Genomic DNA, 14913 nt, shown 5'->3' with positions numbered 1-14913 from the left:
TACCAAAAACAACTACCCACTCAAACAGGAAGGGAAATAATATCACAGAGTTAGCTCCATGAGAGCAGGAAACATCTCTGCTTTGTTTCTGTACACATTCCAGGGTTTAGCACGTAACTTTGCACACAGTAGGCACTTAATATATTTTTAAGGAATGAAGACATAAACTGAGTTGGAAACATTTCTGGGACTGACTTTCCCATGACTTATCTGTGAACTTGGACCAGTCCCTTGAGTTTGCCTGGCATTTGCTGTCTCCAACAACAAAGAGAGGCTTTAGACCAGGACTCAACAACTCCAAGCAGGAGAAGCATCTGTGTAAAACAATATAGAATACCCTGCAGCTGGATCAGAAGAAGACCAGGGCCGTCTCAGAAAACCCTTAACTGAATGATTGTGAAGCATGCTCATATAATCAGGAGCAGCAGAAATTTTAGCTTTCTTCCAGCTAACCTGGAAACAATTCCTAGGGGGACTGATGTTTCACATAAAATCATTGTGTATAAAAAAAAACAAAAACAAAAAAACTATCAATATCCCCTTTCTGCTTCTGAACCCAGTTCCTCATACTATAGTCATTCTTGCTTAGTCTTTGGTAGAGGTAACTTTTCCTTCAATTGTTAATTGAAGGTCACTGATAAATACCAAGAACCGCACAAGAAGTTGATTTAGGATACTGTGTTATTTTTTTATTTACAGAGAGAAAAGAAAACTCTACTACTCACCCATGCTTTAAATTAGAACCAGAGAACATGAAACACTATTTACCAGATATACTTCAGTTTTATATTAGAGCCAATTAAAGGAAAGAGTCAGAGTAGGAGATAAAAAGAAAGGGAACAGAAAGGGAGGGGAAGAGAGAGAGAGACAGAACTTTGGGATTTGCCAAGCCCTGAGAGGCAATGACTCGTACTCATAATGATCCTTGGAAAAACAAAGCAGAACCCTTTAGATAAAAAAATAAATAAGCTTTACTGGAATTAGTTATAAATTATATTTTAATTACTGTTTAAAATCTGAGAGCATAGCAAATCTTGCTCTTACTTTCAACCCAGACAACGGGTTCCATCTTCTTGCACATGTAGAAATCTAACTCGCATGGGGAAAAAGTGGTTCTTTTTTTTTTTAAACCATCTTAATTTTGTTGACATTTAAAACAGAGTCCAAGTAATTTTAAAGCCAGGTTGTATATTTGCAACTATGTAGACAATGATATCAATTCTAGGTAATTCAGATAAAGTTCTAAATAAAATTCAGTAAAAAAAATCTATCCAGTTAGTAGGCCAGAGATTTCTCAAGTTTGTAAAATAATCCTTTAATGCTTATATTTCTGCTTTTCAGTAGAAGTGACCCAAATTCTCACCTTTTTTTTAGATCATATATGAAAATATTCAATCAACATTGTGAAGTTTTCTCTCACTTCCAGTTTCTTCATAAATCTCTTGAATTATAGCATGTCTGGTTTTCTTCTTTAAGCTATAATTTTTCTCCTGAAAACTATTCATGATTCAATCTTTAAATTGGTTTTAAGCAAAGCTACCTATTTGAAGAAGTCCTACATTGAAACTAAGAATAGAGAGTCTTCCTCTATAAATCATACTCTGATGTACCTGTTTTTGCAAATCAGAACTATCACTTAAATCAGTTGTTTAAAACCTAGCAAATCTGCACTGTCAGAAGTTTGAGAATGGCTTAGTTCAGAAAGTCACCTAGCAGTCCTTGAATCACATACCTCTCAGTGCCCAGCCACTATCGTCCTTGCTTTCTCCACTCTTGTGGTACATTTTATTTACTGTAAGATTGTTACGCACTACAGTTCTGAGAAATACTCTGTTCTGTTTGTTGTATGCATCCCTGGTTTCCTTCAACTTAACACTGGATATTGTTAAATTTACTATAGCTTTTCATATAATGTTTTATTAGATCATACTACTTAAGTCTCTTTCCAAATTAGTGAATTTAATCAACGTGTTGAAAAATCCTTCCCTCTCACGCTGAACATGATGAGAGCTGAAAACATTCCTATCCAGTCATGTTAGTCTTGGCTGGAAAGCTTTTAAAATATGTCCACTGTAATTACATAGTAAAAGCATTGCATTTCCACATTAGAGTATCAGATTTAAATAAGGACAAACTGGTGCAAGAAGTAATGGATTTACTCTAACAAAAACCAGTTCCTCTATAACGTAATTGTACTGGTTTATGGAGAGGAGCCCCAAGTATGGAAATATAAAGTAAATTACTGAATTAAAGAATTTGGGCTTACTTATTTTAAAGAGTATATCTATTACTTAAACTATAACCAAATGCTAAGGATCACATACTTCTGTTGTTATTTTTGATAAATATGCAACTTATTTATAAGTGTATTTCGTCTATTTTGCTTGAGCAAGCTGAAACATAAGTACTGTTTAAGCACAACTGAATTTTCATGGGACTAAAATGATTAATCATTTTAAGAATGCTAATGATCAGTTGCTTGGTGTAAAAACTATATAGTCATTTGAATGGATTAAAATTTTGTAATTTGAAATAAGGAACATATATAAAATAACATTTTTTTTCCCAAAGTCATAATATGTTTTGCAGTCTGGTTTTCCACTGTTGCAGACATAGTTTATTTCCCTAGACCATACCCACTAATATGACTATATATGAGAAGAAAGTCAAAGTAAACCCTCCAAACTGTAGCACCTTTTTAGTAGTCAGGAAAAACAAAAACCACGGATGACTGGATATCACACTGCTAACATTCGCTGTTGGAACATTAAGATGTAACACAAGAATATGAGCTGCAGAGTCAAGAAGTCAGTTAATAAGTTATGCTCTTTGAATTTAATTTTCTTCATTTTAGAATGGAAGAAAAACAATGTGTAGTTTTGGCTTTTTATTCACATTGTCTGTCCTTCTTGCTCCTCAAAAACTGTAAGCTTTAACTTAAAAAAAAAACCCAAAAAACTGACACAGGGTGCTTCTCTGCTTGGAATGCTTTTTTCCCCAATCTTCTGTTTCATTCAGTTCTATCTTGAGTATTCCTCTCACTCTGGCCACAGTCTTTATCTATCTCCAAATCCTGTTTTAATTTCTAAAAAGCACGAAACACTATCTGGAATTACATCATGCAACTTATGTGTCTATTTACCCTCCACTGTCCCATGGGTAACCTGAGATCAGGGTCTGCTCTGCATTATTCACAACTGTTTCCCCAGGATCGAGAGTGCACAATATATTATTTATACATCAACAAATGGTTATAAGTGACTAAATGAGTATGAAAAGAGACAAAAGCCATAGTACTTTCTTAAAAACTTAAACATCCAAATTCAACAGATCACTTAATAAGAGTGTGACCTGAAGCAGCTTACCTTAATTTTATTAAAGGCTGATGATACCTCAAGGGGCTGTTAAATGAGATAATGAATGTAAAGTATTTATCTCTGTGCCTGGGATATTATAAAGGCTTGTTATTATGGTGCCTGCTATTTTTATGAATTTTATCTCTGAAAGGGTTATTTTTTGGTCTTTGTTTTGTTTTTGTTTGTTTGTTTGGGTGGGTGGGTGGGAGACTGTAAGAATCGTAGGCATTCAGAAAGCCAGACTATTTCTTCTCTTAGTTTTCTGCCCTTTAGGAGGCCAGGAAGAGCCCTTGCTCACACATGAGGAAAACCAGTTGGCCACATAAAATGAGCATGTCTGTTCCTTGTGCAGCTTGTACTGACACATGATGTTAAACGAGCAGTCCTGAAAGGCAGGGTCAGGGGAGGAGGGAGCAGGATGGAGGAAGAGCCACCATTTCCCCTCTAGCAGGACTTCACTGAGCACCTTGGTTGAAACACTCTTGTACTGTTTCTGATCTGTCCAGATGGATCACCAGCAGCCTCCAAAGGAGAGCTGTTGATAGAGGTGATGTCACTTTGTCATCCACAACCAAGTGATTCCATCAACTCAAGGTTCTGTACTCAGTAGACAAAAGATAACCAGTCTGCTTATTCTTTTGATACATTTATTGCTTTCTGCCTGTTGTTTTTGGCAATATTCCCATTGGAATGGGCTTTCCTGTCAGATACATGGTTAGTGTTGTTAGTGTTTTCTTGGGAAAAGAGCTGAGCATTTGGAAATTAAATTAGATAAACTAGCATAAGGAAACAGAGCTTCATAGAGTGGGCTATTCTTCCTTGTACTCCTTGTATTTCCTCCTTGCATGACTAGTTTTTCTCTGGAGTAGTACTGGGAAAGTAGTTTGGAAATTTCTACCTCATGTCAAAACCAAATAGGAAACAAAGGCAAGTTCTTTTGTTCAAGTCTTATTGTTCTGTAGCAGAACTTTAAATATGGAGTAGCATGGGGTCAAGCATGATAATGAAAGTGGTGATTGGGAGACAACTCTGGGAAGGATGAAATTCCTTGGGAAGATAATTTAGATTTCTTGACCTACTGCCTTTCATCACATGGAAATTATCTTTCTAATGCTAAATTCTTGTGTTTTGTAACAAAAAAATGACAATGCAATGTAATTTGTCATTGCATTACTTAAAACATGGGTAGTTTTATATTACTCACATGAATCTTAATGCTATTTTGTTATTTGTGAGAGAAAACCTTCCGAGAACTTGATTAAAAATAGCCATATGATCACTATGTTAAAAATAATAGTTAACATTGAGTGTTTAGCTTAGGTTAGATATTATGCTAAGCACTAGACATGATTTATCTCATTTAATCTTCACCAATCCTACGAAGTACTGTTGTTATCCCTATATTACAGGTAAAGAAACTAAACTGAGGACTAGAATTTTTAAATAACTTGTCGAAAGTCACACTGTCAGTAGGTGACACAGTCCAGATTCACTCTCAGGTCAGGTTTCAAAACCCATCTGAACAACATGTGCTGACTTGATGCGACCTGCTTCAAACTGTTCCTAAAGAGAATTGAAGGGCATACTTGCAATACACATGGAGTGTAATGGTTTTGTTGACACTCTTATGTCAACTGCCTCTGTAACTCTGCTTGTCAAAATTGCATGTTGAAGTAGTGTTCTAAAATAATTGTATGTAGAAAATATGAAATGGAAACAATCCAGACCCCCAAACTACATTTTCTATTCTGTGGTTATGCTAGGATAGAAAGAGAGATTGTAACACTTAAAGAAACAGAGAGAGATTTTTGTAAAACATTCTCCAAGCCTATAAAACAATTATTTTAATATTTTGAGTAATATAAGCACATTAAAAACTTTTAGAATAGGTGAAATTGGTTGCAGGTCAACATTTGAAAAAAATACCCAAATATTTTTAGTATTTCACTTTAGCAAACCAGTGTGTTTCCCAAGTACATATTTTGGTTTTCGTTTTCAAGTTGATTTTATTTGTACTATTGTACTTATATGTATTAATGAATATGCTTAGAAGAATACAGCAGATACCACTAGAAAAATCTGAGCCATTGTTACCACTAGACATTGATAGAAAACATGTCTCATATAGCATTTGTCTGCATTTAAGTTGCACAGAACCCAGAGGATGAAATAGAAGAAACCAAAGCAAAAGGCTAATACTGTAGATAGTAGGGCACATTTACATAACACAGACTGAAATGATTTTGCAGTGGTCCAGTATGTTACACCAACATGTACAGCTAGACTGGATATCAGGGTTTGCAAAGCAGTATTTGGTTTGAGTTATATAGGGTGGATTATCTACACTGGCCATATTATTTGGGTAATTTTTTAGAACACTCAAAATAAGCTTCATGTGTCTCTTGAAATGATTTCACGTGTCCTCTTAAGTATTTGGTTTTGACATTCAATATTTCGTTTACAAAAGAATTTCATTCTATCATTTCAAAATTTTGTCATAATATGGCATTGCATGGATCTAAAAGAGGGAAATGTGGTATATTCTTTCATCACATAGTAAGAGAATAAGAAACCATTTGTGTGTGTGTGTGTGTGTGTGTGTGTGTGTGTGTGTGACTGTACACACAATAACCACATCTTTAGAAGAGAACAGATACCTGCAGCTCATTTATAAGTCTTTAACTTTCAAGCCAGATTAAGGTGGGAGCAGAGCCCTCAGGAAAAAAAAAAACAAAGAATTCTGAGAGGAACAGAAACAGACCATCATAGAGAAGAGAAGGAAGTTTAAATGAACACAAGGAAAATTAAAATTGTTTTCAACTGACTACAGTTAGAATTTTATTTTACTTATTTTCAATCTTTTCACATGTGAATATTATAAATGTCCACATTTATATAAGCGCTGTTTGTTTCACGTTCCTCAGTGCTTATCTTTCAACTCTTCCAAGATGGATTGCTATTTTTTGAAGGCCTTCTTTAATGTTTGTTTTCCTTCATTCCAATTTACTTTTTATAAATATTTCTGATTTGCTGTTTAAGCAAACTCTTCCAGTCTTTTGGTCATAATATGAAAACTATGAAATTTTGTTGTTTATATGTGTGACCTGGATAAAAGTGTGCTCAGCAGAAAAGGGCAAAAAGCCTAGTTAAAGAAAACATTTTCTTTTTTTCCCATGATGGTAGCTGAGTTATTTAAATCTGTTACTAAAAAAAGTGCATGAGTATTTTATATTTTCATGGGTAAGCAGTTTTTCCCTAAATAATAGTTGGCACTCCAAAGACACAGGGTAAGCTGAATACAGGCATATTAAAAATAATACCATGTGGACAAATTTTACATGTTCATAATTTTCAACACAGAAGAGTGATGAATTACAAGAAATAAACAACACATTATATGTAATCATAATAGATTTGAAAAGAATTATTTTTTACTAGACTTCTCATATTCGTTAGTTCTCTTAATGCAAAGCACTCATGTTACTACTGTGGTATTTTATTAAAAATAGACCCATCTTTACCTCAGTGTTGACTTCACTTAAATAGTAACAGGACTCATGCCTCTCCTTTGTTCAGAAAACATCAAAATTCTTCATCTGTATAGAATATTATCTGTACTCTGTAGCTTGATCCCTGCCTCCTGCTCACTACTCTCATGCACTGCAAAGCCAAGTCAAATTAAAGACTCCAATATAAAAATACCAGCAGCTCTCAGCTGTTTCTACTTTGATGGACTCCAGCTGGACCTCACATACTGTTGCTGTATGACTGACTCACACACAGTGATTGATCCAAGGGCCATCTTGTTCATGAAGCCTTTCAAAGACATTTCCCTGACAGCACTCACTTTTGTGAAAGGCATGTATTGAAACTCCATAAATACTGATTGAATTAGATTTACCTCCAGATACTTTAAAATACTAGAGCTACACATAGGCTCACAGACCTGTAGCTGCAAGTAATTACAGAGACAATGTAGCCTAAACTTTGCATTTTTAGATACAGAATACCTTGGCATCCCAGCCTAACTATAATATCCTGGGTACATAGTCTGTTTAGAATAAGGTGATGTAGTGATAAAACTCAGTTAAAAATCTCCTTAAAGTTTCCAAAGTAGAAATTATTGGTTTGAGTTATATAGGGTGGATTATCTAGGTTGACCAGATTAATTGCATAATCTTATAAAACCCTAAATGAACTTTTAAGTCTTTATAATGAAATGATTTCTTATGTTTTCCTACATATGTGTTTTGTTTTGATATTACGTATTCAGTTTCAAATGGATTCCTTTCTATTATTTTAAAAATTTACCCACAATAAGTCTTCGAATAATGCTTCATGAGGGAGGTATACTGGAGATGGTCTTTGATCATGGGTGAGGCAGTCACATACAGTCTTGTAGAGCAGATGTGGATTCAGTCTGCAGGGCGGCATTACTTGTCCTTAGTGACGCCTGCTCCTGAAATCTGTTTCTATATGAACTCCATTCAGCCAGGTTTTTAATTTTGTTTTATACATGAGGACGTTCAGTAAAAGATAAGAATTTCTTGTATTTTGTGTATGGCTGGGCCAAGTAAAGCAAATTCAGTAAAGCTGAACAAACCTCATGGGTGGCTAAATCTATATTTTTATCAACTCATTTCTTCTAAATACAGTATTATCTTTCTCATGATTTGTCTACATAATCACCACTACCACACAGAGATTGTATAAACAGAACACCACAAAAGACCATAAGCAGGCTATATAAACAGAACAGCCTGTGTGGTGTAGTGAAAAGAGCATTATCTGTGTGAGAATCTGACAGACAAATCCAAAGTTTTCAAGTCAATTAGCTGCATGATTTTTGATCAGTTATCTATCTTCACTGAATCTACAGTACCTACATTTTCAGAATGAATTAGAATATTAATCATGTTGAGAGATTAACAGAAGAAATTTATGTAGAGGCCCTGTATAGATAAATTTCCTATCCCTACATATGTCTACCTGTACTGAAGCAACTCATGTGTCTCTGTGTTTTAAAGAATTAAAAGTTTTCCCTAATTAAGAATGTATCATGAATGAATCCTGAGAAAAAAGAATTCTTTCAAAACTAGAGCAGTTGTTATGAATTGTGAATGTATCTTATTTGAATGACTATTAATCAAAATGTGGAAACATTTTATGATGACAACACACTTTGGTTTCTCTTGCCTTTTAGGAGCTTAAGTTGCCAAAGGATTACCTTGCACAAAAATCTGTTCTTCTCTTTCGTTTGTAACTCTATTGTAACAATCATTCATTTCACTGCAGTGGCCAACAACCAGGCCTTAGTGGCTACAAATCCTGTAAGTAAAACGAGATTGTGCCCTTAGGTTCAAGGGGTTAGTGGGGAAGAAACAGGAGAAGTACCGAGGGGGGGGGGGGGGTCTTGATATATGTATGTATATTATTTAGTAATATATGTATATTTTAAGGTATGACATAGAGTATGTATATATAGCTATATTCCAATCTAGAAGGGTAAATCTCAGTATTCTCCATTTATAAAGATTGAATAGAAAAAAGAAGAATACTTTCTTTGTTTCAATTATCTGCATGTTACATATATCTTCACCTCATTTTATGGTTAGAATCTTGCTGCTGATGGGACATAACATTTACTCAATAGAATGAAAAAATCAAAGCTAGAAAAAGACAGCACATGAAAATGGAAATTTTAAATTAAATTATATATTTGCTATTAGGCTGACTTTAAAGAGACTTTAATAAAAACCAGGGGGAAAATGAATTATACCTATATAATGTTTAAACTTTATCAACATAAAATTTTTAAAAGGCTCTACCACATTCTCATTATCTCAGCAAACATTTATAAATTGTTCCCATACAATCCCTTTGGAAGCCTAGTTTTTAGAATAAATGTCAAAGAGATACACAAAAGTAAGGACAGAGACTATCATAACATAAAAGCTATATTTTAATAACATAACCTGAAATTTACTTATACATATGTATATATTTTATGCACATTATATGCATATATAGCTATATTTAAATTAAAATATCTGCATAAATAGTAAATATTCAAGTTCTTAAAATCATATGCTTTCATAATGTTTGTAGTATTTATACTACAGTTTTGGGTATGGATTTGTGGAGGGGTGTGTATATGTGTATATATAAAGTGGTTTTTTAAAGATTTCAGGAATCAGGGAAAGGAAGGAATTCTCACTCAATGGGTCAATAAACAATACTCTCATATGTGTTTTATGTGTGTTTTTAGGGTAATTTCCAAAATCCTAAAATTCCCTGCATTGTTTGCACATATGTATCCGGACTGCTTTATCTTGTATATGTTCCACTCTAAAGTCACCGGGTGAGGAAACACTGGGGTATAATTAGTAATATAAAAAACTGGTGAATATCCGGCCATTTTAGTGTGCATTTTTCTAGAGCAAGGAGATTTGGAGTTTTGTCATGAGGCTGCAGAGAAAGAGATTCTAAATCTTACATTTATATGCAAGGATATTCTGTTTAACACACATGTTACAAAATGTATTATAGTTATTTTTAATACATTCTTAGAAAATTTATTGTCTGTTTACATCACCATGCCCTTCATAAAAATATTTCTCTAAAGCATGTTTTAAGTTCTTTTTTACCATAATAGTTTATAGGTTAATTTTTAAATGAAGTCAAGAGTGAGAAGTCTAATTAGATATGCATGTCTAAAAAGTATACAGATAAAATCTTGAAGCTGAAGCTTATCATTTCTATATAACATAATTAGATAACTCATTTTTATTTTTGAGAGGATTTTTTAATATAATGTGTTTGACCTCAAGGTACAATATTTAAAATTTAACATCATGCATTTGGCAGACGTATTTAATGAAAGAATAGGTTTTATAAATATTCTCAGTCAAAAGGCATTATGTATAGTCGTGAACACAAAATTGGAATTACAGGACTTGTGTTCAGGGTGTAACTGTGATTGATGTTGTATGAATGTTAGCAAATGATCTAACTTCTCCAGTACACAGATTTTAACTATAAAATATGCAACTAGTGATAAATCATGCCTTACAGAATTATTTTAAGAATTAAATAAAACAATACGTGGTAAAATATTTTAGGCTAACGTATATGCAAATGCTATTACTACTTTTCTATGATAATCCAATATTCATTTGCTAGTGCATTCAATTTTAGTTTTCTTTTTAGTGAAAAAAAAGTTTCTTTTAAAAACAGTAATAATTTCCACTAAATATTTGAGTTGTAGACTGGAAATTGGAGCTGATGGGAGTAATTGGCCATGTATTTCTGGGAGAGCTTTAAATTTATTCCCCTTTTTAAGGGAGTAAACTATATCTCTTACTCCTTTGTTTTGTTTACCTTGTACTTAAACCTCCCTCTTCCTATCCCTTTAAGAGTAGAAAACAGAATGTGGAGACCTCAAGGAATGAGGAAGGAAAACCATAACTTTTCTTCCTTTTAGCTACATGAAACCCTCAAACCTCATATTTGAATAAGATAAAGTATGGACTCATTAGATTATTGTTTAGTAAGTATCTGCACTAGTAGCACACGATATTCAGATTTCCCAAGTATTGGCACTTTTCACGAATTGCTTTTAAAATTGTCAGGATGATTATTAAGATTTTTTCCAACAGAATGTAACAATCATGGAGTTAATGATGACATAATTAAAACAGATACAGTCATTCATGTGTGAAACTTTTATACTTGTAAATTACATAATACCTAAAACATATATTAGGAAATATTAGAAATATTAGGAGAATACACATGAACTAAATGTAGTAAATTTAGAATTTGCACATTTCATGGAAGGTGTATCATTATAAATCTCTGGAGTCAGTGGCTACACACTTTAGAGACACTGTTAGATGAGGATGAAGACTGGTTTTTACAAATCTGAATCATTCGTGTGTGAGATTTTGTGTGGAAGAGAGAAAATCCTGTATTTCTGTATAACCAAGCTGAACTAGACTGCTGTTTCACCTGGGTACTCATGAACAACTAAATATTGATTGCTTCCCTTTTTCCTCACAGGTTAGTTGTAAAGTGTTCCAGTTCATTCATCTCTACCTGATTGGCTGTAACTACTTTTGGATGCTCTGCGAAGGCATTTACCTGCACACGCTTATCGTGGTGGCTGTGTTTGCAGAGAAGCAGCACTTGAACTGGTATTATTTTCTTGGCTGGGGTAAGTGCCATTACACATACCTACGGACTCGCCTTTTAAGGAAGACTTGAAGGATGCAGAGTTCCTTTGTAATAAAATATACTTGTTATTGGTCATTTTTAATCAATATCAGGTAATTTGACTTTGCTCACTGCTGTAAGTTGAAATATTTAAACAAAGTCCCACTGACTCATTGTTTTCAGTAGTCACAGGTCAATTAACAATAGTTTTTTTCTATTTAATATTCCAGTGTGTATCTTGGCCAAAGACACAGTGACTAAAACAACAGAATTAGAATCATAAATCAGGGGTCTAGTCTTGCACTATTCTGAAACTTCTTTTTCCTAATCTGCAAACTGAGGGCATTGAGATTCACCAGCTTTGAAGTTCCATTCTAAAAATGCTTGTTTTAAAAATATACTGTTTTTATTTTAAGAGTAGAGGGCTCAGTAATTGGATAAAGGCAGCCAAAAAAAAAATCTTTTTTCACACAATCTCCTAGCATATTATTCACAAAGCAAACAATGATACACTTCTAGTATATTTTTAAAAATAACCAGAAAATGCAAAACATACAATGCTGAAAATGAATTCATTAGGACTAGTTTCCAGAAACATAACTGAAATTATATATCTGTAGCTATCTATCCATCCATCTACCTATCTATCCAGTCAGATAATAGATGTAGATATATAGAAATGTGTACACACACATACCATCTTTATTTTTCTTTATTTTTTATTGAAATATTTTTCCGGTTATTTGATATTATTGATAATAATGTCAGATACGTATTTGGCAAGTGAGTACAATTTTTGCTCGATTAAATTTATGTATATATTGAGGCTACTAGTATATTCAGGTTATCTCTGTAAGACATAACTTAATTTTATGTTTCAAAAGTCTGATTTAGAATGCTAAAAACATGCAAAATTTCTGACATATTAACTGTCTCCCTCTTCCTTCTCTTCTTCTTCACATAATCAGTCTCAACTTCTTTTCACATCTGATAATCTACCAAATAGTGGCCCAGTTCTATCTTATAGAAAATATGTGGATGCTGAATTTCTCTTAAGCCTTTGAGTATAGGCAGCACATTTACAAATGCAGGCTCTGGAGTCCACTGATTCAGAATAACTCATATTAGAATATGTCCACACACATATACACACAACCCTGAAAATATAAATACCTAATAGTTTACCACATTTACTGTTTGACTGAACAGATAATATTTACTCAAAAGGCATATGGTGACAGTTATTTTTGTTCTGAGAGTGTCTCTGAGTTTCATATTTCATGATACATTAGGAATTCCATCTGTGGAGACAGTTGTCTATTTATTTTCTTTGTTTGCTACCTACAGGATTCCCACTGATTCCTGCTTGTATACATGCTGTTGCCAGAAGCTTATATTACAATGACAAGTAAGATAAACTCTCTTTTTGATTTCTATTGGAGCCAAGTACAATGAAAATCTTCAACGTAATTTCTCTGCTTTTCTCCCCCCAGCTGCTGGATCAGTTCTGACACCCAACTACTCTACATTATCCATGGCCCAATCTGTGCTGCTTTACTGGTAATTAAAATGCTCCTTTTTTCCTTATTGTTCATATTTCAACTTTATTTCCTGAAACATCTGACCTATGGTATCCTTTAGGATCTCAGTGGACATAGATTATGTGCCTACAGTGTTTGACTGAAGAGGGTTTAATGAAGGTGTTATATTTAGGTGTTGGCAGGAAGAGTAAAGGAACTAATTCATAAGGAATGGTGAGGCACCAGGGACTAACAGCAGGAAGCTGTTATCAAGGCTGGACCTGAAGATGGGCCAGAATAGTGTTCCTGGAGTTGGGTGAGTGCTAGGACAGGTGGCCCAACAGGGGTCTGGCCTTGGGTAGAAGAACACACTATTGCCAAAACCACAACCAGACAGGGAAAAAGGAGAAATTTGTAAACTTCTCTTTCTCCCAATGCCCTGATCTCTTGGTTCCTCCTGTTGGCCAAATGTAGCAAATGTGCAAGGGTGGGAGAGCCTGGCTGATGATGCAGTCCTCGGAGCTGCCTCAGAGACTCTCAGGGCACAGAGCAGAGCAGAGAAGGGCAGAGGATGGATTTAGTGAGTGGGGATGGCAAACAGGAAAACCTATGTACCTGTGATGGTAATAAGAGTAATATTCCAATAAAGAAACAACTTTAATTTGGAAAAAGAGAGTATTGCTTAAACAGTTATTTTATTATTATAATCATCAGTGTTTAATACAAGTGCACCAACTGGACATTTTTAAGTGTGGTTGCAGGGAAACAGAAGTCACATTCAGTGCTTTTATTACATTGTTTCAATGGGGAAATAAATTAATCTCAATTAACATGTTTTCTCTCATAGAGCATTAGAGACCAGAATGCAATTAGTCTCTAAGGCTGTAATTACAGCTGGTATTTAATTATATATAAAAGGATGAAGGTGGTATGATTCTCAGCCAAGATTTAAAGCTTCCTAACTCTTGTCTTCAGATATTTTTAGAGAAATATTCTATTATTTTACTATATTTAGTAAATATTATATATAGTAATGCATTTTAGTATATGGTTATGTTAGAACACTGTTCAAGCCATTCTCAAGTGTATCATTGTTACGGTATTCTCAAAGTGTGTCATAATTAAGAGAGTAAATTCTGGAAGCTGACCGCCTGGGTTTGAAATCTTCTACCTATTGTGTTGTGCGTTGTGTGTTGTGTGACCTTATGCAATTAAACTAATCGCTTTGTGCCTCAGGTCCCTTGTTTGCAAAATAGAGAATGCAGTAGCAGAGATTTTAATTTTTAATGATAAATTAAATGAGTCAATACATTAAAAGTAGTTAGCTGGCATGTGTAAAGCCTGTAGCAAATGTCAAGTTTCTGATTTGTGCCTGGCCACACAAGACAGCCAGTTCAAAAATCAATACATGGAATTTATTATATCTCTTATGAAAATATTATTATACCTTAACATAGACTGTAGTGAAAATTTTGGAAGCAGAAGCATTCCTTTCCCTTGCACCCTGCACATACTGGGTACACATGTACTGCACTATTTAAGCTGTATCCTGAGACATCCTAGCTTTGTATTCTTGGAAAGAGCCAGCATTAAAGCCTAGCTCTACCACTGCTGGTTGTGTATCTCAGGGCAAGTTCTGCTTTGTTTTGTTTTCAACCTCTCTGTGCCTTTGTTTTCTCATCTATGATATGGAATAATAAGAATAAATACCTCACAGGGAGTTGTAAAGTTTAAATGAGATGTCCTGTTAAGCAATTAACACAGTGCCTAGAATATAATCAATTCTCAAAAAAATGCTTTTTAAAAGTATCTTCACTTGTATT

The 14913-nt window shown here is 34.1% G+C and overlaps 1 protein-coding gene across 2 annotated transcripts in view; it reads left to right on the top strand.

The window, feature by feature from the left end:
• CALCRL (calcitonin receptor like receptor) overlaps nt 1-14913 on the top strand; it is a 94683-nt gene that overhangs the window by 67417 nt on the left and 12353 nt on the right. For both annotated transcript variants that reach the window (XM_006189238.3, XM_014563039.2), the window contains 4 exons: nt 8560-8686; nt 11418-11571; nt 12918-12978; nt 13064-13130. In XM_006189238.3, the coding sequence (XP_006189300.1) occupies nt 8560-8686; nt 11418-11571; nt 12918-12978; nt 13064-13130 (409 nt within the window). The remainder of the gene's footprint in view (nt 1-8559; nt 8687-11417; nt 11572-12917; nt 12979-13063; nt 13131-14913) is intronic.

Source organism: Camelus ferus, chromosome 5 (genome assembly GCF_009834535.1).
Source record: "Camelus ferus isolate YT-003-E chromosome 5, BCGSAC_Cfer_1.0, whole genome shotgun sequence".
In the NCBI taxonomy this organism is placed as follows: Eukaryota; Metazoa; Chordata; class Mammalia; order Artiodactyla; family Camelidae; genus Camelus; species Camelus ferus.
This window is presented reverse-complemented; position numbering and strand designations above follow the sequence as displayed.